Below are 27,319 nucleotides of genomic sequence, written 5' to 3'. Positions count from 1 at the left end.
CATTGAAGCGATATACAATGGTGCAGAACCTTGTTTCGACACTATATACCATTTCTTGTCCTCTGTTATTGGGGATTCAATGTATGTCTATTGGTGCCACATTACAGTTTTTTTGCAGGTTGATATACCTGGATTCCACGAAGAACTCTGCGAAAAATTGTTAGACTTTCTAATTGCAGAAGAGAAAATAACTCAGCCGGCACGAGAATCTAAAAGGCATCTGGTTGAGTTTTTATGAATGCTCTTTTTAAAAGATAATTTTTCAATAAAATACTTGGAAAATCGTCAACCAAAAATAAATAACCGACTTTCCACAAAAGTGGTAAGCACGGGTCGAATCCACAGGGAACAAGAATTACTCAATTATTTCAAAGAAATTCAATTTATTAATTCACAACTCTAAGTCAACAATTACAATTCTGATAACAAATACAAATTAACACTACAACTAAATAGAAAAGCACTTCAAATCTTCTGTTGCACACCGAGGGCACTTCTGTCTTTTCACCAATTATCGAGTTTTCAAGATTGGACAAGAATACCCTGGAGTTTTTAGTATGCTTTTCAACCAAAAACACAGAAAAATACAAAGTTAGTAACCACTCCAAGTAAATCAAACTAGAAATTAAACTAAACCTAATTTTTATAGAAATTAGCAAAGACAAATCCTAATTAACACTAAAATGACAAATAAAATATCAAATAAATTCTAAAAATAACCAATCTAAGTCTAACTATTTGACAAGGAAAACGAAGTCTAAAATTCCTGAAATTTCTTCTATTCTGTAACTAACAGATTCAAGAATCTAACAGTTTTTACAGAATTGAAAACTGATATCCAGAACTCCAGATATAAGCGCTTCAAAACCAGGAAAAATCTGGATATCTCAGGTCCTGAAATTTGAAAACTCGGAAAAGCTATTTTCACAAAACGCTTAAAAACCAGACCAAATCAACTCGGAATGAGTTGAAATTTGGTCTGCGAACAGTGAACACCCCAATAAAGAGAAGAGAAAAAGAATTGTTAGAAAACTCAAAAATTTTGCACATAAAATGACGAGTGTGCGACAGAGCAAAAATCGGTTTTCAAGTTCAATTCACTATTCACTTTGGAAGTCTATCTTTAGCACTAAGAATGCAACCTAAATGCAATTACAGTTCTAAATGCTATTAAATGACTGTGAAAACACAGATGTTGAATGCAATGAAATAACTACACAGAAATTTAACTAAAATATGCAATTCATGACTAGTTTTAAGCTAAATACCACATCAAATGGAAAGTAACTTAACTATCGGTGCAATTAAAACTAATCTATCTATAAAAACACAATTAAAACAATCTCAAACTATACTCTATACTAAAGGTTAAACTAAGAACACACTTTCACAATCACATGTACTGAATATTAGTAATCCGAAAGAGCTAAATTGAAGTGACTAAGTTAGATAAAAACACTAATGAATAAAGTTAATTAGAGACTAAAACTTAACTAAGTGAACCGATTTTGATGAAGATTAACCTTAGCTAGGCTCACGGCTCACCCTATGGACTCTCTATGTTGACTCGGTCACACACATGAACTAAAAGGGAAATTTTAACAATTCTAATTCTAATTAACTAAAACTGAAAAGCCATAACGAATTAATTCAAATACAATACACGTCTAAATGATAAACCCTACTTAATGCTTTCCTAAATAAGAACTTAATTACTACCTAAGGTTAACACAAGTAACTAAAATAATTAATCCTAAATTTAATATATGTTAATATCGAAAATTAGTAAAGAGGATGATAAATACTAAAAACGGATTTAGTAAAACCTTTACTCTCCTTAATTGCTTGAGAAACCAACTTAGGAAGCTTTGAGAGTCTAAAACCGTCCAACATAAAGGCTCTCCACGTTTTTGGAAATTTTCTTTAAGAAATGTTTGAATAATTGGATTCCTTTCCCAAAAATTGAGTTTAGCCTTTTTAGGAAGTAAATTTTGAACTTGAATTATATTTCCAAAACTGTAATAGCAAATAATTCTTCCCCCTTGGCTGGATTAGACTTTGAAACTTTCTAAAAAGGTCTCACGAATTTTGAAGGAAAGTTTAATTTTATCCAAAAACGTTTTCTCAATGCATAGACCACCTTGCCCCTTATTTACTCTCTACACTAATTAAATAACTAAACTAATATAGAATTAATCTACCTAAAATGACATACACTGAACCTAGACACTATAATCCTTACTTAAAACAATCAAAAGAAACTCCTAAATTCAATTAATGTCACCAACACACAATTCAATACTTACCAAATACTTCAAAAAACGTCTAAAACCACCACTTTCTAATGCATTGAACCTAGACACCCTAATGGACTTGCCCTATTCAATTGAATCCTACCAAAAGCAGCCTAGAGCTCTAATGGAGCTCCACTGGCCGACACCCCCACTTGGGGAAGATGACTCTCTAAACAAAAAAATTGACTTTATCTAAACTATAAGGAATCAACACTTTTTCTTAACACTTTTTCTTATTTTTTTTTAACAAATTCTAACGAAATTGAAAAACTAACTTAACTACTAACTAAATCAAATGACATTCTGGGACACGAACTATTGGACTTGCAGCACAAGGAAACAAATGCTAAACTGAAATGAACATAAAAGTTTTAACAATGACACGACACACGCTAACCAATCGACCCAACTCGACAACCTAAGCTGTGACCAACGACCCAAGATGAACAACAATAATTTTATGGACTTACTTGAACAAAATAACTGTTTGAACAAACACTATTGCTGACGAAATACAAAAATACGAAAATGAAGAAACAATAAAATCGGCTAGACTAGATCTAGCCAATTGAGCTCTAACTACACGAACCACACAACACACTTAAACTAACCCAATTGAAACTTTCTAATCAATTCATGCTGGGAATGACTGAAACAAAATCTGATTAACACGTTTTATCTGCAGAAAAAAATTTCAGCACACATACACGATGCAACACCAAGATCGACTAGAATGAATCTAGTTGATTCTTGTGTTTTGACTCGAGCAAGACACCAAAATAAATCCAACGACAACCTAGACTGAATATTGACTGTAAAACACTTTTTTTTCTCTGCTAAATTAATACCAAAAACTGAAGTATAAAGAAAAACTAAAATTGGCTAGAACAAGATCTAGCCGATTTTCATGTTTTGGTATTACAATATTGAAAATAAAGACTCGACCAATTCAAAATGAAAAGCAAACTAAATCTAACATGCTGGTCTCTGCACAAATGCTAAACTAAGGTTGAAAATACCCAAAACACACAACACACATAAAAAAAATCTGGAACAATACACATGCACATACGTTGGGTTTTAACTAGAAGAATGAGAAGAAAAAGACCTACCTCCAGGGCGATCCGACGATTGTGGGGAAGGAGACAGCGAAAGATGCTTTTGGATTCGCGTCCCGTATTGTTCAATGATGCTGGAACGTCACCATGAGAGTGGGTTTTGCAACTGCACCACATTGGAAATCCACCGAGGATGGGAAAGGAGCCGATTCACGATCGGAGGGCTTAGAAAACCGGATGGAGGTAGAGCCGGTTCTTCTTGTTGGAGTGTCTCACACTTCCACGCAAGAAAAGTGCTTTCCACCTCTGCTACACCTGCAAAAATACAACAAATCAATGTTAATACCAGCAAGGAAGATAAAGAAATGAAAAGGGAGATAAAGCAATGCTTGAGTTTCAAGCAAAAACTTGATCTTCAAGGGCAAATGGTGTGAGATGGGAGGTTGAAAGAAGGGCTGGAACAAGATTCACAAGGGGGGAGCAAACTCCAAAGCCAAAAATGTCTAGGGTTTGCTGAAATGTTCTATTTATACTTTTGGTATTTTTTAGAAACAGGTTTAAATAAAAATATTTTACCCTGCGCCACTTTCTGAGGGGGTTTTCTGAAAATATTTTCTAAATGGGTATGGATATGCATGTGGGTTGGATTTGGGCTTTCTAAAGATTGATACAAGGTCCAAAACAGCCTAATTGGGTCGGATATGGATCCGGCCTACCTCGAAATTCGTGCCCAAACACTAAAATAGTCATAACTCTCTCATTTTAACTCCGATTTTTCTGAAATTCGAACCACGACCCCTTGACATCAAAATACATCTAAACATGGGTTTTAAACCTTAAACTCACCACAAAATGCATGAATAACTAGCTAGCATGATGTGCATTTCATGTATCATCAAATACCCCCATGCTTGAATGTTTGTTAGTCCCTTAACAAACCACTAACTATGTTATGTAACAGAAACAAGAAATGCTAGATATCTATGCATAATAACTAACTCACTTTCGTAGGAATCACAGTTGCATTTAGCTTATGCAACAATCCCTTTAAACCCCTGGGTTACCCCAGTGGACGAGTAAGGTCTCGTGAGGGTTTGCAGAGATGCTACCCACAAACATCAATGTTATGCAGGAATGAATTTTCAAAAATATTAGGCACTTTAAGAAATCAGTTGGAGCAAATATTTCATGTAATGGACATTCTCAAAACAAATTCAGAAATCTCCTGCCACCACAGTAAAAATCTTTTTCCTTCACTTTTCTAAAATTGTAGCTATCTATGATTTTTCTCAGAAAGTCAAGTATTATCATGTTATCACTCATTTATCCTCACTTGTATGTTTTCTGTACAGTAATTCATAAATATTCTTAAGCAATGAAAAATTTCTCATATAGCTCATTCTTTTTCTTTTTTTGATATTCACTTTTCACTCTTTTTCAATTCTCTCACTTTTGAGCACTATTTCAAATATCCAGTTTTCGTGACCCGTGTAGCAAGCTTTGGGTCAATGACTCCCAAGCCAGACGACCTTAGAGCACTAGATACAGAGTATCCCTCAGACTTAATTGCTCGAGTTACTAGACCTTCTATTCTGATAGTTTACGTATAGTCTTCTTTTCATCATGTGCAATGTCTCTATCTCTTAGGATTTCTATGCAATTCATGTAACAAGCTTTCGAATCGGTGGCTACCAAACCAGATGGCTTTAGGGCACCAGGTGTAAAACACCCTTCAGACTCTACTTACTTGAACTACAAAGGCCACATATATCGACTAGACCAGAAGATGATCTCCTTCGTTATCCTTTTCGTTAAGAGACTCAAACACTTCATCTTGTGTCTGAGTTCCACTACTAGGAATCACGAAGACATCAACAACTAAACGTAGCTCTATTCTTTTAAGCTCATTTTTCAAAAACATCTTTTCATTGCTTATTTCTTCCCAAAACCTACTGTGCATACTTATACTAAAGTGATTCAAAACTTTCTAACAATCAAATACTATTTTTCTTTGAATTTTCTCACAAATAACTACTCTATTTGAATTAGTTCAGAGAAAAAATTTTACATGGGGCTTAAAAATTTCTAAACTGTTAGATTATGCCAAAAACAATCATATATGCTACAAACTTGTTCTCAAATGCCTACTTTAGCTACCAGACATATAAATTTTTTTTTTACTGTGCATCTAAACCACCCCCCTATGCTTGAATGACACTGTCCCTAGTGGCATACAGAATATATAAGAATGCAATGCAAATGCACACTAAAAAACAATAAAATAGATGTGGGAGAAAGGATAGATACAACCTGATCTGTGCTGGGCTTCTGAAGTTTAATAATTGACTTGACTTTGTAGCATCCTATGCATATCTGATTATATAATTTTCTGCTCATCTAATCAATGTATGCTCTAAAAGCTCTGCTCTGTACCTGGTAACTAATTCTCATACACTAAATGTTAGATTCAACCTGCATAAACCAAAAACAAATGTCAGCACATATGAAATACAGAATAAAAGAAAATACTGAAATGAAAAACAAAACTACTCTACTATGTGCATATGATACATTCCTCTGGTCAAATCCTTATGCCTTCGTGAGATGCACTATCTCACACTCACCATTCTGCAAGGAATCTGAAATGTAGGGCTTCAGTCTTTGCCCATTAACTTTGAATGTACCCTGGGTCTCAGGATCAAATAATGTAACTGCTCCATGTGGAAACACTTCTTTCACAATGTACGGTCCCTCCCATCTCGATCTCAATTTGCATGGGAATAAATGCAAACGAGAATTGTATAACCAAACTTTCTGCTCTGGCTCAAACACTTTTCTGACAATGTACTTATAATGAAATGCTTTAGTGCGAGCTTTGTATAACTTGGCATTCTCATATGCATCATTCCTGACTTCCTCTAATTCTGAGAGCTGCAATGCTCTCGCTTTGCCAGCCTGGGTGAGGTCAAAATTCAATTTCTTGACGGCCCAATATGCTCTGTGTTCCAGCTCGACAGGAAGATGGCATGCTTTCCTGAATACAAGGCGATACGGGGACATGCCAATGGGAGTCTTGAATGCAATCATATATGCCCAAAGTGCATCATCTAAGCGCTGGGACCAATCCTTGCGGTCTGGGCGAACTGTCTTCTCTAGAATTCGCTTTATTTTCCTATTCGAAACCTCTACCTGTCCATTGGTCTACGAATGATAAGGCGTGGTGAATCTATGATTGACAGAATACCTTCTCAGCAAAGAAGCTATCTGTACATTCTTAAAATGCTTGCCACCATCACTGATCATCGCACGTGGCACCCCAAAACGACTGAAAATGTTATGCTTAATGAACTTAAGCACCACTCTATGATCATTGGTCTTGGTTGCCACAACCTCGACCCACTTGGACACATAATCAACCGCCACTAAAATGTACAAATTTTCGAATGATGGCGGAAATGGGCCCATAAAATCTATATGACCCAAACATAAAAAATCTCGACTATCAAAATCGGAAGCAAGAGCATCATGTCCTTCTTGGACATGTTCCCAGTCTGCTAACATCTAATGCATCTCCTACAAAACTCATGTGCATCTCTGTGGAGTGTGGGCCAATAAAATTCAGACTGCAAAACCTTTGCAGTTGTCTTCCTACTACTAAAATGCCCTCCACAGGCTAAAGAATGAGAAAAACTCAAATTGGACTCGTACTCCTCCTCTGGAACACATCTCCTGATGATCTGATCTGTGCAATATTTGAACAATTATGGTTCATCCCAATAATAGTGCCTCACCTGAGATAGGAATCTCTCACGCTCATTCTTAGTCCAATGCTCAGGGATCTGTCTCGAAACCAGATAGTTCACGATATCAGTAAACCAGGGTAACTGTGATGTCCTGACTGACATGATCTGCTCATCGGGGAAAGAATCACTGATCGGCCTCTGATCCTGCGTGGTCTCCACGATCAGTCTAGATAGATGGTCTGCTACTACATTCTTGCTTCCCTTCTTATCTCGAATCTCGAGATCAAACTCCTGTAGTAGCAGAACCCAACAAATGAGTCTCAGTTTGGTGTCTTTCTTGCTCAAAAGATGCTTCAATGCAGCGTGATCAGAATAGACAACCACCTTTGAACCGAGAAGATATGACCTAAACTTGTCCAATGTGAATACTACAACAAGTAGCTCTTTCTCTGTTGTGGTATAATTCATCTGGGCATCAGACAGAGTTCTACTTGCGTAGTAAATCACATAGGGCTTCCTGTCAATCTTCTGTCCTAAAATAGCCCCCATCACATAGTCAGAAGCATCACACATAATCTCAAATAGGAGCATCCAATCCGGAGGTCTCAAAATGGGCGCAGTAATCAAGGCCTCTTTGAGTATCTCAAAGGCCTTCATACACTCCTCACTGAAATCAAAGGGCTGGTCCTTCTCCAATAAAGTACAAAGCGGTCGAGAGATTTTGCTGAAATCTTTTATGAACCGCTGATAAAATTCAGCATGCCCTAGAAATGACCTAATCTGCCTCACAGTGGTAGGTGGAGTCAAACAATAAATGGATTCCACCTTCGCTCTGTAAACCTCAATCCCTCTCTTGGACACAATGTGTCCAAGCACAATCCCCTCCTGGACCATAAAGTGGCTCTTTTCCCAACTCAGAACAAGGTTTGTCTCTGCACATCTACTCAGTACTCGAGTAAGTTTTTGAAGACAATCCTCAAAAGAAGAGCCATAAACAGAAAAATCGTCCATAAACACCTCCATGACATCATCTATCATATCGAAGAAGATAGCTAACATGCACCTCTGAAAGGTTGCCGCGACATTGCAGAGCCCGAACGACATACATCTAAATGTGAAGGTGTCATAAGGACATGTAAATGTTGTCTTCTTCTGGTCGTCAGGATGGACAACTACTTGATTATACCCTGAGTATCCATCTAAGAAGCAATAGTAGCTCTGTCATGCGAGTCTTTCTAAAATCTGATTAATGAATGACAACGAGAAGTGATCCTTCCGAGTTGCCACATTCAACTTCCTATAATCTATACAGACTCACCACCCCGTGGTGGTCCTTATCGGAATTCTTTCCCCCTTCTCATTCTCCACAATAGTGAGTCCTGACTTCTTCGGCACAACCTGAATCAGACTGACCCACTGGCTATCAGAAATGGGGTAAATAATCCTGGCATCTAACCACTTCACAACCTTATTCTTCACCACTTCCTTCATGTTGGGATTTAACCTTCTCTGCATATCCCGCACTGGCTTGATTTCTTCATCGCAATGAATTCTATGCATGCAGAATGAAGGATCAATCCCCTTTAAATCAGCCACTCCCCAGCCAATCGCTGCCTTATTCTCTCGTAAAATAGTCAGCAATTTCTGTTCCTGCTCCTCAGTGAGCAGTGATGAGATGATCACAGGTAGAGTCTCATCACCTCCGAGATATCCATACTTGAGTGAATCCGATAAAGGTTTCAACTCAAGTTTCAGAGGAGACTCGATCGAAGATTTGGCGGGGGTCTCCGCAAGTGGTGGGAGAGGCTCAATGCCAGCTCTCCAAGGAGGTAACTCTGACGACACTCTAGACACATCTACACTAACTATACAACTATTCTTCTCTATATGGTACAAATCTAATGAATCCTCAGTAATGTACAAATCGGGTTGTTCTTCCACTAAATCCTGAGCAATATCTACATGAAAACAGTCCATATCTCCCGCTGGACCCATCATGGCATTGAAAATGTTCAGCTTGACTTTCCTGTTGCCGAATGATAGATCCATGACTCCGGTCCTACAATTAATACATGCATTGGCAGTCACCAAGAATGGTCTGCCCAAAATGATCGGAGTCTGGTGCTGGCTATCCACTCCTTCCATATCGAGGATGATGAAATCGACAGGGAATTAGAGATCATCCACCTTAACTAGCACATCTTCCAAGACACCTCTCGGTACCTTGACAGAACGATCTGCCAGCTGAAGTGTAATCGGAGTCGATCTCATCTCTCCTAGCCCAAAAGAATCATAGAAATATCTGGGCAGAATGTTCACGCTTGCTCCAAGATCGAGCAAAGCGCGTTCTATCCGAATGTTTCCTATGGTACAAGCAATGATAGGGGCTCCAAGGTCCTTGAGCTTTGGTGGTGTCTGATGCTGAATCACTGAACTCACCTGCTCAGTCAGATGGACCCTATTAGGAACTTTCTCTCTAGATTTCCTCTTTTGCGTACATAGTTCCTTCAGGAATTTGGCATATGCCGGTACCTGCTGAATGGCATCGAGCAAAGGCAAGTTGATCTGCACATGCTTGAAGATGTCAAGCATGTCCTGGATCTTCGTGACCTGCTTCCCTCTAAATTTGGGAGACTCTAATGCTTTGGGATAGGGTGGTTTGGGGATATACATCAGGGGTTCCTCCTCTTTGTGAGCAGGCTCACTCCTATCCTTCTTATGAACTGAGGTGGAGGATGATGATGATGGTGATGGTGATGAGGATGGTGATGATGATAATAATGGCTGAGCCGAAGAAGATGAAATACTAACATCTGGCTCATCGATCCTCTCTCTACTCTCTCTGCTCTCGATGTGGTACTCACGTCTACTCCTCAAGTTCATAACAGATTTGGCCTGCTGCTGTGACTCAGTATGGTACAGGCCTCCAGTCATCTGGTCCTTGCCCTTCTGGTTCATGACAGCCTGGCTCGGCAACGTACCCTTAGGTCTCCTACTAATAGCCTCTGCTATCTGTCCCATTTGCGACTCTAGCTTCGCAATGGACTGCGTGTGCGAGCTCAAAATCTGGCTACACTTCTCGAAAGCATTCTGATTAGAGGTTTTCACCTTTTGGAATGCTTGGAGAAGTCTCTCCTCAAAAGATGTCTGTGGGGCAGACTCTTGCGGAATCAGAGGAGGAAATGAGGATGAAGTTTGAGGATAGCTCGGCCTCTGGAATGTTTGAGTGAATGCTGGCGGCCGAGCTGGCTGAGAGGATGTAGGCATCTTGATGGAAGACTGTGGATTCTTCCATGAAAAATTGGGGTGGTTACGCCAACCTAGATTACATGTAGATGAAAATGGGTTGTTCTGGGGCCTAGCGTAACCCTGAGCAGCCTGAACTTGTTCTTGAACAAATTCAGGGTATTGAGCTGCCGAAGGGCACTCAGTAATCTCATGTGCCGGACTGGCACAAAGAGTACACACCTGCTGAGTCGGAGATGGTCCCGAGAGAAGCTGGTCCAACTTCTGAGCAATCATGTCTACCTTGCACTGTAGTATAGTAGATGGACCAATCTCGAGGACACCACCTTTCTTCTGAATACTGGGTGTGGCTCTATCTGAATGAGAGCTAGAAGCATGGTGGAGAGAATTCTCTGCTAATGTATCAAATAGCCTCCATGTTTCATCCTCGCTCTTCAACATGAAGATCCCTCCACATGAAGAGTCGATCATCTAACGATTCCTGTCAGACAATCCATCGTAAAAGCTCTGCACCAGCTGCCATCTTGGCACCTGATGATGGGGACACTTCCTAAGGAGATCCTTCATTCTCTCCTAGGTCTCATGAAACTGTTCACCATCTAGCTCTGAGAAGCTAGTGATGGCTCGCCAGTACTGGTTCGTCCTACCAATGGGAAAGTACTTCATAAGGAACTCCTGCTGTAACTGATCCCATGACCCTATCTCTACTGAATCTAAGGACTTTAGCCAATACTTGGCCTTGTCCTTCAATGAAAACGGAAATAAGGTCAACCTTAATGCATCATTATCGAAATTCTGTATCTTGACACTAGAACAGATTTTGAGGAATTCGTCTAAGTGCATGTAGGGATCCTCGTGACTAAGGCCATAAAATGATGGAAGTATCTGAATAATGCTGGCCTTAATCTCATAATGTGACGCTCCTACATCGGGTCTCCGAATGCAGAATGCCTGGACATAGTCTGTGGGAATGAAGTATTCCCTCAGAGTGCGTGGAGGAACTGGAGGTGGAGCTGGAGGATCCATATCGCCCATTGTTGTCGAAACTCGAGGAGAATGTAAAATTCTCTCAGGGTTGTCAACAAATGGATGTAATGGGGTTCCTAGAGCTCTTCGCCCCTGCATGCACTGGTACTAAGACCAGATGTAAGCACACGACCTAAATCTAAATCTAAACTAACTAATCACTATAATGTAAATAACAAAAATAAAGACAACTAATAAACAAATATTCTAAACTAATTATGTCAGAACTAACTAACCAAGTAATTAAAATAACAAAGTAAACTATTCTAATTTACTCAAAAGGAAAAATACAGGAAATCACAAACTATGTTTTCTAAAACCCACCTGTCTAATCACTCCTTGCAGAATGAATATTCAGTGAATCCTAGAAAAACAGTACAAAACCTATATGTACTAACTATGTTAATCCTATATTCACTTACTAATCCTACTAACTACAAAACAAAAACAATTAATTAACTAACTAGCTAATCACAGATTAATAAATTAAAATCTAAGAAATAAAAGAATAGATTCGCTGTTCCCCGGCAACAGCGCCAAAATTTGGTTGAGTTTTTATGAATGCTCTTTTTAAAAGATAATTTTTCAATAAAATACTTGGAAAATCGTCAACCAAAAATAAATAACCGACTTTCCACAAAAGTGGTAAGCACGGGCCGAATCCACAGAGAACGAGAATTACTCAATTATTTCAAAGAAATCCAATTTATTAATTCACAACTCTAAGTCAACAATTACAATTCTGATAACAAATACAAATTAACACTACAACTAAATAGAAAAGCACTTCAAATCTTCTGTTGCACACCGAGGGCACTTCTGTCTTTTCACCAATTATCGACTTTTCAAGATTAGACAAGAATACCCTGGAGTTTTTAGTATGTTTTTCAACCTAAAACACAGAAAAATACAAAGTTAGTAACCACTCCAAGTAAATCAAACTAGAAATTAAACTAAACCTAATTTTATAGAAATTAGCAAAGACAAATCCTAATTAACACTAAAATGACAAATAAAATATCAAATTAATTCTAAAAATAATCAATCTAAGTCTAACTATACTAATAGATGCAGATGCAGCAACTAAAATGCAGAAAACAATGTAAATTATTCGAAAATGACTAAACTAGTGAAATGACTATCTTACCCCTAAATAGTGCAAAAATGACTTCTGACAACTTTTCGTAAACAGACTGTTTGACAAGGAAAACGAAGTCTAAAATTCCTGAAATTTCTTCTATTCTGTAACTAACAGATTCAAGAATCTGACAGTTTTTACAGAATTGAAAACTGATATCCAGAACTCCAGATATAAGCGCTTCAAAACCAGGAAAAATCTGGATATCTCAGGTCCTGAAATTTGAAAACTCGGAAAAGCTATTTTCACAAAACGCTTAAAAACCAGACCAAATCAACTCGGAATGAGTTGAAATTTGGTCCGCGAACAGTGAACACCCCAATAAAGAGAAGAGAAAAAGAATTGTTAGAAAACTCAAAAATTTTGCACATAAAATGACGAGTGTGCGACAAGGCAAAAATCGGTTTTCAAGTTCAATTCACTATTCACTTTGGAAGTCTATCTTTAGCACTAAGAATGCAACCTAAATGCAATTACAGTTCTAAATGCTATTAAATGACTGTGAAAACACAGATGTTGAATGCAATGAAATAACTACACAGAAATTTAACTAAAATATGCAATTCACGACTAGTTTTAAGCTAAATACCACATCAAATGGAAAGTAACTTAACTATCGGTGCAATTAAAACTAATCTATCTATAAAAACACAATTAAAACAATCTCAAACTATAATCTATACTAAAGGTTAAACTAAGAACACACTTTCACAATCACATGTACTGAATATTAGTAATCCGAAAGAGCTAAATTGAAGTGACTAAGTTAGATAAAAACACTAATGAATAAAGTTAATTAGAGACTAAAACTTAACTAAGTGAACCGATTTTGATGAAGATTATCCTTAGCTAGGCTCACGGCTCACCCTATGGACTCTCTATGTTGACTCGGTCACACACATGAACTAAAAGGGAAATTTTAACAATTCTAATTCTAATTAACTAAAACTGAAAAGCCATAACGAATTAATTCAAATACAATACACGTCTAAATGATAAACCCTACTTAATGCTTTCCTAAATAAGAACTTAATTACTACCTAAGGTTAACACAAGTAACTAAAATAGTTAATCCTAAATTTAATATATGTTAATATCGAAAATTAGTAAAGAGGATGATAAATACTAAAAACGGATTTAGTAAAACCTTTACTCTCCTTAATTGCTTGAGAAACCAACTTAGGAAGCTTTGAGAGTCTAAAACCGTCCAACATAAAGGCTCTCCACGTTTTTGGAAATTTTCTTTAAGAAATGTTTGAATAATTGGATTCCTTTCCCAAAAATCGAGTTTAGCCTTTTTAGGAAGTAAATTTTGAACTTGAATTATATTTCCAAAACTGTAATAGCAAATAATTCTTCCCCCTTGGCTGGATTAGACTTTGAAACTTTCTAAAAAGGTCTCACGAATTTTGAAGGAAAGTTTAATTTTATCCAAAAACGTTTTCTCAATGCATAGACCACCTTGCCCCTTATTTACTCTCTACACTAATTAAATAACTAAACTAATATAGAATTAATCTACCTAAAATGACATACACTGAACCTAGACACTATAATCCTTACTTAAAACAATCAAAAGAAACTCCTAAATTCAATTAATGTCACCAACACACAATTCAATACTTACCAAATACTTCAAAAAACGTCTAAAACCACCACTTTCTAATGCATTGAACCTAGACACCCTAATGGACTTGCCCTATTCAATTGAATCCTACCAAAAGCAGCCTAGAGCTCTAATGGAGCTCCACTGACCGACACCCCCACTTGGGGAAGATGACTCTCTAAACAAAAAAATTGACTTTATCTAAACTATAAGGAATCAACACTTTTTCTTAACATTTTTGTTTAACAAATTCTAACGAAATTGAAAAATTAACTTAACTACTAACTAAATCAAATGACATTCTGGGACACAGACTATTGGACTTGCAGCACAACGAAACGAATGCTAAATTGAAATGAACATAAAAGTTTTAACAATGACATGACACACGCTAACCAATTGACCCAACTCGACAACCTAAGCTATGATCAACGACCCAAGATGAACAACAATAATTTTCTGGACTTACTTGAACAAAATAATTGTTTGAACAAACACTATTGCTGACGAAATACAGAAATACGACAATGAAGAAACAATAAAATCGGCTAGACTAGATCTAGCCGATTGAGCTCTAACTACACGAACCACACAACACACTTAAACTAACCCAATTGAAACTTTCTAATTAATTCATGCTGTGAATGACTGAAACAAAATTTGATTAACACGTTTTAACTGCAAAAAAAAATTTCAGCACACATACACGATGCAACACCAAGATTGACTAGAATGAATCTAGTCGATTCTTGTGTTTTGACTTGAACAAGATACCAAAATAAATCCAACGACAACCTAGACTGAATATTGACTGTAAAACACTTTTTTTTTCTCTGCTAAATTAATACCGAAAACTGAAGGATAAAGCAAAATTAAAATCGGCTAGAACAAGATCTATCCGATTTTCACGTTTTGGTACTACAATATTGAAAATAAGGACTCGACCAATTCAAAATGCAAAGCAAACTAAATCTAACGTGCTGGTTTCTGCACAAATGCTAAACTAAGGTTGAAAATACCCAAAACACACAGCACACATAAAAAAAAATGGAACAATACACATGCACATACGTTGGGTTTTAACTAGAAGAATGGGAAGAAAAAGACCTACCTCCAGGACGATCCGACGATTGTGGGGAAAGAGAGAGCGGAAGATGCCTTTGGATTCACGTCCCGTATTGTTCAATGATGATGGAACGTCACCATGAGAGTGGGTTTTGCAGCTGCACCACGTTGGAAATCCACCGAGGATGGCAAAGGAGCCGATTCGCGATCGGAGGGCTTAGAAAACCGGATGGAGGTAGAGCCGGTTCTTCTTGTTGGAGTGTCTCGCACTTTCACGCAAGAAAAGTGCTTTCCACCTCTGCTACATCTGTAACAACACAACAAATCAATGTTAATACCAGCAAGGAAGATAAAGAAATGAAAGAAATGCAAAGGGAGATAAAGCAATGCTTGAGTTTCAAGCAAAAACTTGATCTTCAAGGGAAAATGGTGTGAGATGGGAGGTTGGAAGAAGGGATGGAACAAGATTCACAAGGGAGGTGAAAAATCCAAAGCCAAATACGTCTAGGGTTTGCTGAAATGTTCTATTTATACTTTTGGTATTTTTCAGAAACAGGTTTAAATAAAAATATTTTACCCTGCGCTACTTTCTGCGGGGGTTTTCTGAAAATATTTTCTAAATGGGTGTGGATATGCGTGTGGGTTGGATTTGGGCTTTCTAAATATTGATCCAAGGTCCAAAACAACCTAATTGTGTCGGATATGGATCCGATCTACCTTGAAATCTGTGCTCGAACACTAAAATAGCCATAACTCTCTCATTTTAACTCTGATTTTTCTGAAATTCAAACCACGACCCCTTGACATCAAAATACATCTAAACATGGCTTTTAAACCTTAAACTCACCACACAATGCATGAATAACTAGCTAACATGATGTGCATTTCATGCATCATCAGCAACAAACAGCTGGACCCACCACGCCAGAGTAATTTCATATTCATCTATTTCAAGTAGATTTTATACACGATACCACCAACTTGTGTGTAATCAATCCTATTTCAACCAAATATTACAAGCCGTTGTTGACCGCATGAATCACAATCCTATTTTGCGGTTTGCATTTAAAGTGTCTCAGCAAAAGAGCAATTTCTGAGCAGCAAACATATCTTACCGCTTTTGACCTTTATCATTTAAGACGGCCAAACATTAACACCCTTTGTTGACCACACATCCCAAATCTAATTCTGCGATTTTCAACCATAAAGGTTTAGCAATACCACGATTTCTGAACAACACACATCTTTTAGCAATTAAAATATTTGAATACATTCCTTTGCTGACCGCATAAATCACATATGTGTTTTGCGATTTGCATTCAATAAAGACGAGGAAAATTGCGATTTCTGAATGAAAAACGTACCTTATTGATGTTGACTATTATCATTCAAGGGATAACATTACCATGTTTTTTTGACAGCATATATCGCAAATTTGTTTTTTGATTTTTAGACCAGGAGGGAGAGAGTTACAGCGATTTCTGAACGTCAAACATTTCTTATCGTTCTTTACTTTTATCATTTCTTAACGTCGAAAAAGGAACAAATGATTTGAATAACCAAATGATTTGAATAACCAGCCCTAGAAGTGTAGCAGCACTTGCTGCCTTTTTTTATTCCCACTCATCCATCCCTTAATTAGAGAACGAGATCTGCAATAAATGCTAAAAGACCAAACGAACCACAAATCATCAGCGACAAATCACTGATCCACAAACTTCTGAACAGCTGAATCATAATTCAGCTAATGAGGACTTCTACAAATCGCTATCCAACGAATACAAAGACATCGATTTAGGTCAACAAGAGTGATATGGAACATTAAGTCAACATCGATTGAGGGCGAACATTAAACCGTAAACCCTAAACCATATATCTGAAACCCACAAACCTAAACCCTAAACGATAAAAATCAATATCGACAAGAAAATTGCGTTAGATATCGCTGTATTGCTCAACAATAAATAAAAGAGGTTGGCGATGTATGCGTTAAAAAATGGTTGGTCACGTTCGCCCGTCTTAAATGATAATAGTCAACAGCGATAAGCAATATTTGTTATTCCAAAATTACAATATTCCTATCATCATTGAATGAACATCGCAGAACGCGTATGCGATTTATGCGGTCAACACAGGCCCGTAATCGACGTTCGGAAATGAAAAAGTAAACATCGATATAAAATGATTGTTGTTCATAAATCGTTTTATTTCTCTCCCTCCTGGACTAAAAATCGCAAACTCAATTAGTGATGCATGCTCTCAAAAAACATGGAAATGTTCGCCCTAAAATAATAATACTCAACAGCGATAAGAAACGTTTGTTGTTTAGAAATCACAATATTCTTCGTCGTCATTGAATGCAAATCGCAAGGAAAATATGCGATTTATACGGTGAGCATGCACAAGTAATGAAATCTTTTAATTGATAAAAGATGTGCGCTCAACCCGCGTGATTGACAATCGCAAGATTAGATTGCGATGTATGCAATCAACAAAGGCTTGTAATGTTCAAAATGATAAAAGTCAACATTGATAAGAAATGCTTGATGTTTACACATTGCTTTATTGCTCACACTCCCCGAATGAAAATCCCAAAAGAGATTCGCGATGAATGCGGTCAACAACAACCATTAATGTTGCTTTCGTTATTAGAAATAGTACACAACGATAAGACACGTTTGCTGTTCAGAAATCGTAGTCTTTTTCACCAACCGTGACTCAAAATCGCAAAAACGGATTTGCGATTTATGTGTTGAGCAAGCCTTATAATCTTCGCCTTTTAAAAAAAAATCCACAGAGATAAGCGATGTTTGATGTACATGATTATGGTATCGCTCATCCTACAGGTATGAACATCACAATAAGTGATTTTCGAAGTTTTCTATAGAAAAGGGCTTTTAATGTTTGCCATTCATAAAGTATACCATAAACCAAAAACCAAAAACCAAAAACCAAAAACCAAAAACCAAAAACCAAAAACCAAAAACCAAAAACCAAAAACCAAAAACCAAAAACCAAAAACCAAAAACCAAAAACCAAAAACCAAAAACCATAATCCATAAACCATAAACCATAAAACCTAATCACTAAACCCTAAAACCCAAACCATAAACCATAAATCCGAAACCACAAACCGTAAAACCCTAAAGCCTAAACCATAAACCCCTAAACCATAAACCAAAAACCCTAAACCCTGAAAACTAAACCCTAAAAGTCAACATCGATAAGAAGATTTTGATGCTCGCAAATCACTGTATTGATCAACCTCTAAGAATGAAAATCGCCGGTTATACGATCGATTCACGAACAAGTCATTTATGCAGGAATTTTTGGTTTGTCGGTTCCTTATTCACGAAGCAAAGTGGAACACATCTTTAACGTGTGTGATGTGTCATTCATATATAAATGAAACGTCCTATCACCCTACGCCAGTTTTCAAATAAATACGATAGTTTTCAAAAACAACGAGCAAATCTCAAATAAAATACACTCCCCATTAATGAAATTAAACAATGTCATTTCATATAGCTGTATACAAAACTAATCAAAGCGATTGGACATAGTAGTTCAAATCACGGTAGCATGTATCGTGTGGGTTTGGTAATAGAAATCTTTTTTGGTCTTTTATAAATCCATAACTTCGTCCACCCTCGTCCCAACAAATCGCATTAGGCATAGATTAGGGATTTACACCTCGACAATGGGTCGGCCCACGTCACTCTCCCAACTAAACCCATCACAAAAAATGAGACATTGTTCAGATTGCTTTGCTATTTGCGATTTTAATTCATGAAGATTGAGCAATGGAACGATTTCTAAGCATCAAGCATCTCTTCTAGCTATGCACTATTTTCATTCACTATGGGCGAACATAACATTGCCTTGTCTGCAACATAAATCGACCAAATATATTACGATTTTCATTCTCGTAAGTTCAGCAATATAATGATTTTTGAGGAACAAACCTTTCTTATCGATAATTACTTAGTCATTTGTTAAGGGCGAACATTACATGCCTTTATTGACCACATGAAGCAGAAATCTATTTCTGCGATTTACATTCATGGAGTGTCAGTTATACAAAGATTTCAGAACAGCATACAACTCTTATCGTTGTGCAGTATTTTTAATTACTGAAGAGCAGCATTACTAGCCTTAGTTCACCGCATACAACACAAACCAATTTTTTGTTCCGATTTAATTTTCGTAGATGAAGCAGTACAATGATTTACAAGCGTGTTTAGTAAAGTTCAAATTTTATTTCAACCGAGACAGATTTACAAAAATTGTATAGTCTTACAAAATTTGCCTACTGTAAACACCCCAAATTTTCCTCATCCATTCTCAAATAACCCTCCTCGTGCAGTGCCAACCCTGTTAGGTCAGTGTAGGAGTCAAACCCCGAGTCAGTTTCAGAAAATCACCATTTTACCAACTTTCATTAGGAAAATTACCATTTTACCCCTAGGTCATCCCAGACCCCAGTCAGTCGGAGTCAACCAAGCTCATTGGTCATTTCAGAACATTTAGAATATCAATCATTTCAAGCTCATCTGAGCTCACAATGAACAGACCATTTCCATTTCTGACAATTCCTGCCAAAATGGGATCATTTCTTCAGAAATGAACTCATTTCTCACTCAAATCCAAGCCAATTGTCTCTGAGTCAGTCATACTCCCCAGAGTCTAACTTGAGCTCACCAGAAGTTCAAGCACTCCAGTTTCAGTTCAAAACCATTTCCAAGTGTCCAGAAGCCCATTTTAGTCCATTTCAGCTCTTTCAGCTGAAATTGAGTTGAGTTCAGCCAATTGAGGTAGTGTTCGAGCTTCAATTTTAGTTCATGTCAGTATTATTGACCTTTTTTTTAGCTCAAATCCAGCTTAAGTTCGTAATTCACTTCACTCCAGTGACCTTTCCGTACCATTTCTCTAAAAATGACAGCTTTTCTTGAAAATTTAGCTGGAAAGGTCAGTTGAGTCAATGTCTGGTTAGTTTATTTGAGTTCTGAAACTCTAGAATCCCGCTCAATCTAGCTCATCTTAGTTCAATTCAACTCGAACCCCAATTTTCAGTGTCACTCTAGCCTAGTAGAGTCCCGAAAACCATTTCTTGAGCTATTTTGCAAATTTTATCAGTTTTTATGCTTTTTGAACTGGTACAAGTGTCAATCGGGTCTAACATCCAAAATTCTTCATTCAAGGTTAGCATTTTGCATAGCATTTCATGTCATTTGTCATCATTTCATTTCATTTCTCAGCATTTCATAACATTTCATCACATTTCATTTTCGAAGTCCAGAACTCCAGTTTTATAAATTTCAATCCAGATCGAGTTTTAAAAGCTTTCAAAAATCAATTTCAAACCTCAGATTTCCAAAATTGACAATTTTACCCCCGGAATTCTAAATTTGGAAATATTTTCGCAAGAAAAATAATCTGGATTTATTTCAAACTCAAATTTTTGAATTCTACACTGGATTTGCTTCGCAACGGGGTATTGAACTTCAAAATCCGAGCTCGTTTCAATAACTGCCAAAAATAGCTCATTTCGTTTGGAAATATTTTCTCAAGAAAAACAATCTGGATTTCTTTCAAAATCAAATTTTCAAATTCTACACTGGATTTGCTTCGCAACGAGGTATTGAACTTCAAAATCCGAGCTCGTTTCAAAAACTGCCAAAAATAGCTCGTTTCGTCTGGAAATTTTTTAAAAAGACTATTTTACCCCTTTAATCATCAAAATGAATTTCAAAAGTGAAATTTGGACCCGCTCTGAGATGGCCCATTCATTTGCATTTCTATTTTACTAAAAAAAAAGATGTTTCTTTTTATTTGTTTATTTTTGTATTTATTGATTTTTATTTATTTTTTATTTTTATTTTTTTTAGAGAGGTGGGACCCACAAGTTGGTTGCCCAAACCTCCAGCCCCATTTCTTTCTTTCTTTCCTTTTTCTTTTTCACTTTCTCTTTCCCTTTCTTCTTCCTTTCTTTCCTTTTCTTTTTCTTTTTCTTTCTTTTCTTTTTCTTCTTTCTTCCCTTTCTTTCCTTCTCCCCTTTCCTTCCTTCCTTTTCCCTGTTGTCCAGCCCATGTAAGTAGGCCTTGAATCCTCTCTTATTCCCTCTCACTAATATTGATTTCCATTAGAAACTTAGGAAATTTTTATTAGGCCCTAAGTTAGAAAAACCAAAAAAGAAAAGAAAAAGGGGGACTCTCTCACGGCTGCACCCCTTCTCATAGTCTCTCTCTCTCTCTCTTCTTCTTCTCTCCTTGGCTGCTACAGCCACAGCAGGTACCAGCCACTACCACAGCAGCAGCACCACCTTGCTTCAGCCGGCCTTCACTTTGAAGCACCATCTTCACCACCGGTCCAACCACCTTCTTGTATGCCCAACCATCTTCAAGCACCTGCAGCTCCCCCTTGCCCGACAACAACTTCAGCGCCACCATCACCTTCAACAACTCCAACAAAGTAGCACTTCATCCAGCCCATCAGCCACTTTCAGCAGCTGCAACATCCTCCAAGGTGGTCTCCTTTGTAACAGCCCACCATTGCTCCCACCTTCCTCACTAGCCGCCGCTCCTTCTCCTTCAACCGGGTCGAGTAAGAGCTTCCCTTCTCAAGGTAAGGCATTTACCATGCTTGCTTTTATGAAGTTCAACGTGAATCCAGTCCAAAAAACCGGATTCACATGATTAAGTATTCATTGATGATCTTGTAAAGCCACAAGGTTTTGGGTTTGGGCTACATAGGTGAAGGGATCCATCCAATGGATGGATCGGATCCGTCTCACCCCTAGCCAACATAAATCTCATATCTCCCCCTCATGTTCATTTTTTTTTGTTTCATCACTTTTTTAGTGAAGGTTACATGCTCTAGATAATATACTTAGGTTGTTTTGCTATTTTATTTCATTAGTTCATTAATGCATATCTTGTTAGTTTATAGGTTTTTCATTTAGGTATGTAGTTCAGTCATCATTTCATGTTTAAATTCCCTTAAATAAATCTTGAATTTTTCGTGATAGATACAGCTATATGTTTGTGATCCCCTTTCAAAAATATGGATCAATTTGTATTTCGGAACTTCTTTAGAAAAATCAAATCCTAAATCGGGTTTTCTGTCTCTCTGAATTTTCCATTTCTGCTTTAGCAGACAAAAACCTCCGGCACCACCATCGTGGGAGATTCAAATTGTTCTTCAAAAATCACAGTGGATTTATAATTATATCTACTAATGATTTGGAAATTTTGAAGTTTTTCCAAGTAATTTTGACCTCTGTCAAAAATCGGATTTCTCAGACCTGTGGGAAAATATCGATTTTCTTTCGTCAGGGTATAGACAAAACGTAATGCACCGAGTCCATCCAATCTGTAACCTTTATGAAAAAACTTTCAACATAAAAGTTGTTCCTAACATAATTTGCTGTCATTTCCCAAAATTTGGGAATTTTTAGATTTGTTTCATTTTTTTTTTTTGGATTTTCTCTTTCTGTCTAACCGATTCCAATGTCCAGAAATCTCAGAGAATTAGGTCTCTGATAACAGTATGGGCTTTTCCAAACCATAACCCGAATCCCAATGGTGTAAAAAAATCAAATCTTACTATGTTTGTCAGGGACATTTTCTCACAATTTAATCCTTTTTCTTATCTTTCTTCTATTTTTCCCATGTTTTCTACCGAAACCTGTCTGTTTCGCCTAAATCCTAGAGTCGTCGGATTCTGATCCGACTTGCCGGAGTGACACAGCTCTGACCATAGGTCAAAACCAGAAAGTATAAAAGGAAAAAATTCTTACCTTACTGTCTTATGTCACCCCATAAAATTTAGGAAAATTTTATGGAAGTTTGATATCCTAAATCTCCTTTAGAATCAACATTTTAGGCAAAAATCACAACATTTAGGATTTTTTTTTGAATTTCCATATTTTAAAATACAAAAAGATTAGATTTTCGAGCTCCATTCTGTTTTTAGAGTTAATTTAGGAGTCCATGCCAAATTTGGCTTAATACCAAGTTCATTTAAGTCATATGTTAGTTTATCTTTAAATTCAGAAGCGAAAATGAGGCAAAAATCAGGTTAAATTTGATATTTTATGATATTTTTGCCTTTTTAAGGTTTTATTCATGTAAATTAGCATGTAGAATCATATTAGGGTTAACTTCAATGTCATTTGCATTTCACATTTTCCAAATTTACAAAATTTATTTCAGAAAACCCTGGTTTCTAGGCCATAGTCTTGTTATCGGGGGTATTTTGGTCATTTTGACCTAAATTTCGAAATTTCAAATTCCATTTCATAAATTTTCATGCGTATCATCATGTTTCATCATATTATGTTTGATTTATTTCATTTGATTTTCAAATTTCCAAAATTTCTTTTAGAAAACCTTGATTTCAAGGTCATCAGGGGTATTTTGGTCATTTTGACCCCAATTTCGGATTTTCAAGTTATTTTATAAATTTATTCATTATTTATCATGTTTATATCAAAGGGGGTATGAATTTGGGTTTATATCTAAATAATATCTGGTAATTTCCCATATTTTCGGATAAATTCAGAAAAACCTATATTTTTGTGCTAACCTTGTTTTCTAGTTTTGCAGGAACATTCAAGAAGAAGATTTAGTTTTTATTTCTTTTATTTCAGTTTAATTTAAAAATCAATGTAATATTTGGAATAAGAGTTACTTTTCTACTTAGAATAGGGTTGCATTGCATATAGTTTAATTTATGCAAATTTCAATATGTGATGTATGATTCATGCACATTATTTCAAATTCACTATGGTTTACACGAATGTCACGTGCACAAGCTCTTATGGAGTTTATAAACTCGGTGGGATTCGTATTTATGGCCATAGTCAGAATACGAAGAAAACCAAGATTTATGATCTTCGTATTAGCCACATTCAACCTACACACTTAGGCTAACTTCAAAATGCACTGCATTTCTCAAAGTATTAAAAGGATTTCCCAATTCCTCAATTGAAATTCCTTTTTCAAATTCATATTCATTCATTCATATCATTCAAATTGCATTATTCTCAAATTCATTTTCCAATTTCAATTTCAGAAAATTCAGTTTTCTCAAGAATTTCCAAGTCTTTCTCAGGATCTGGTTTTCTCAAAATCCTGTGTTTTGAAAAGAGATTTCAAAGCATTTCCCAAGTTCAAACCAAGATTTTCCAATGTTTTAAAATTCTCAAATTTCAAAGTCTCAAGTTTTAAAAAAAAAAAGATCGATTTTCTCAGATTTCCCATTTTCTTGAGAACTCAGATTCCTGAGAATCCATTTTTCATTTCAAAAGTCATTTTCCAATGAATTTCTTAGATTTTCTCAGAATTTTCAAATCTATTTTCTCAGAAAAGCAATTCCAAATTTCAAAATCAATTTTCTAAAGTTCAAATTTTCTTGAGAAATCACTTTCCAATGCAAATTTCTTATTTCCAATGAAATTCAATGATTTTCTCAAGAATTCAATTTTCAAGTACTTTTCCAATCAATTTTTAAGCATATTTCAATTTTTCAAAGCAAATATCATATTTTCCCAAACTTGCATTATTTTCAAAATTTCATAGCACAAGCCTGATTCTTTGTGCATTCTAGGAAAATAGAGCATAATTTAGCTATTTGAGTCGAGTTAAAGCACGTAATTAATCCTTGGTTCAATTACCCCTGGTAAAGGCGCAAGGAACGGTTGAACCTCGTACCGACAGGCGGATCCCATTCCACGAAATTTTTCCACAAATTTTCAAAACGGAGGCGAGTAATTTTCAAAACCAATTTCAAAACTTTGGTCGAGTTTGACTCGCGAAATTCATCTCTTTCTCGCAAGGGAGGGGAAAATTTTTGCGATGATAACAGGTTTGGCGACCGAGATGGGACATGTCTTCGCCTGATCAATTATGTGCTTTAACTTAGCTCAATTATCAAAATTATGTTCTATGGAATGTCAGCTTTAATTTCTGATATCATGTGAACCTAGGAGCCTAGACTTGAACCCAGCTGACATGGATTGCATGTAGACTAGGCATGGTTTGGTAGGACCATATTGAAGAGAATTATGCATGCTCACTTAGACTTAGGTCTGAAATACAACACTCCTCAATCTAGGACTTGTATAAAAACAATGTTTGCTTCTTCAAATATTTCAAAATTCTATCTCTTTAGGATTTAGAGCTCTCTATTTGTCTGCATGTGATAATTTTTCAAAAACCACCCCACCTATGTCTACCCGGTCTTCACGTTGCTGGGCTCTCTTCCAGAACCATAGTTCAGGACAGAGCCTCACAACTGGGCCACTTATTTGGGCTAACGCCCCCCTGCCACGTACCAAGGGCCATAGTCCAACGTATATCGGCAGGCGCTCAAGGATGTTGGGAAAACACAAGCCTAGAACCGAAGATGGATTTTTATGCCACGTACATCGAGCCTCTGCTCGAGTATATCGGTATAACTGGATTGAACACAGTTGATCTGAGCCTAGAGTCAGGATTAGGGTCCTAAAGCTCTTTCAAAATCAATGCATTTAGAGTCAGCTTCTTAGGAATTGTTGTATGTGCATAATTGTTTGTGATTGAATGTATTCATTTTCGTCTTATTTTATCATATTTTTCCAATTTTTCCAAAATATCAGACAATTTTTCGAAATACCTCATTTTCCATCTTTTGTGAAATATCTCTTTTTTCTCAAAAACCCTGGATGATTTTTTTTAATTATTCACCTTTTCTTCAAAACTCCAGGTATTTTCCATTCTTTCGTTCCTCTGGACTTCGAATTTCCAGCTTTTTATTTTATCCTGCCTGCAATTTTCAAAATTCTTGTATTTTTCCAAAAGTCTAATTTCTAATCTTCTTATCTTTCAGTCCAATGGCATCCAATCAGCTTGATTCTGTTTTTCCTGAGGGTCACATCTCCTACGAGGTGCGACAAAGTCTTCCCGAGCATGGATCTCTCAGCATCGGACCCTTCTTCCTCCGGTGGTACTACATTTGGTTCAAAAACTTCTCTCGTATGTTTATGGACCACTTGAGCGATTGTGGGTTGGAACTGGCATCTGCAGTGGGGAAGTTGACAGTTAATGTCAATCTGATTCATGCACTGGCAGAGCGGTGGAATCCACGCACTTGCACATTCTGGTTCTCGTGGGGCGAGATGACACTACTGATGGATGAGTTTTCAGAGATTATGGGACTGCCTGAGCCAGCCGGTCAGCCTGGAGATCCGTTAGAGCAGCAGTTTCTGATCAATGTCAAGGGTCTGGACCCCAAAGATGCCGTAGCTCGCATGACAGGGTGCAAGTCTTGGCCACTGATTGAAGAAAATGGGAATGAATACGTGAGTCTGATCGAGATCTACCGACAGTATGGAGAATTCGTAGAAGTCAGCTCGTTGTCCAGGACAGCTCGAGAGAGAATTCAGCATGCAATGGTTTTGTGCATTGTGGGACTCGCTTTCTTTCCAGACGGACATAACTATGTGGATGTCAGAAGAGTTCAGCTTCTGAGAAGATGGGGGAGTCGACAGACCAGCCGTCTCTCGATAGCTATGGCCGTGCTTGCTTTTCTATACAGAGGACTGACCCGCTTCACACTTGGAGAGTCCATCTTAGTCGATGGATGTACTTATGCACTTCAGTCTTGGTTCCTTCAGCATGTACCGACCAGAGCTAGTTCGTTCAGATACAACGGCAATGAGCTTCTTCCAGTTGCGCGGTACCGATTCCTGATCGATTATTTGCAGGAAGAAGAAGTGGTGTGAGACTATTTTGATCGAGAATTATCGCCTCCCAGATACACCTATGCATATGGCAAGAGATTCAAGTTGCTTGGTCCCCAATTCTTCTGTGCCTACTATCATCTGGAGCGGTGTGTTCGACAGTTTTCTCATAGACAGAAGCACATAGAGATGCAGTTGCTATCAGGAGTCGTGCCAGAGTTCGACCTTACATCAGCACAGTGGTCCGGAACATACCATTCTGTCATATATGGCTGAGACTCTTTTGTTACTCTTCCACTTTTTCCCGGTCCTCGTGTCTCTGCCAGTTATAAGGAGTGGTGGCAAATTGTCTGTCCGCCCCCTCTTTTTCAAGTTTATTATTGACGCAATCATGTTTTTCTTTCAATAAATAAAAATCTTG

The 27,319-nt window shown here is 37.1% G+C and overlaps 1 protein-coding gene across 1 annotated transcript in view; it reads right to left on the bottom strand.

Annotated features, from left to right (window-relative positions):
- The window catches only part of LOC149818245 (secreted RxLR effector protein 161-like), a 48,979-nt gene extending 27,354 nt beyond the window's left edge, over positions 1–21,625 (bottom strand). Inside the window, exon 1 of the mRNA XM_089986185.1 lies at positions 21,472–21,625. Within this exon, the coding sequence (XP_089842311.1) occupies positions 21,472–21,625 (154 nt within the window). The remainder of the gene's footprint in view (positions 1–21,471) is intronic.
- Positions 21,626–27,319: the final 5,694 nt, after the last annotated feature.

This window comes from Nuphar pumila, chromosome 13, assembly GCF_984573655.1.
Source record: "Nuphar pumila chromosome 13, dmNupPumi1.hap1.1, whole genome shotgun sequence".
In the NCBI taxonomy this organism is placed as follows: Eukaryota; Viridiplantae; Streptophyta; class Magnoliopsida; order Nymphaeales; family Nymphaeaceae; genus Nuphar; species Nuphar pumila.
The sequence above is the reverse complement of the archived record's forward strand: the minus strand, read 5'-3'. Positions and strand labels throughout refer to the sequence as shown.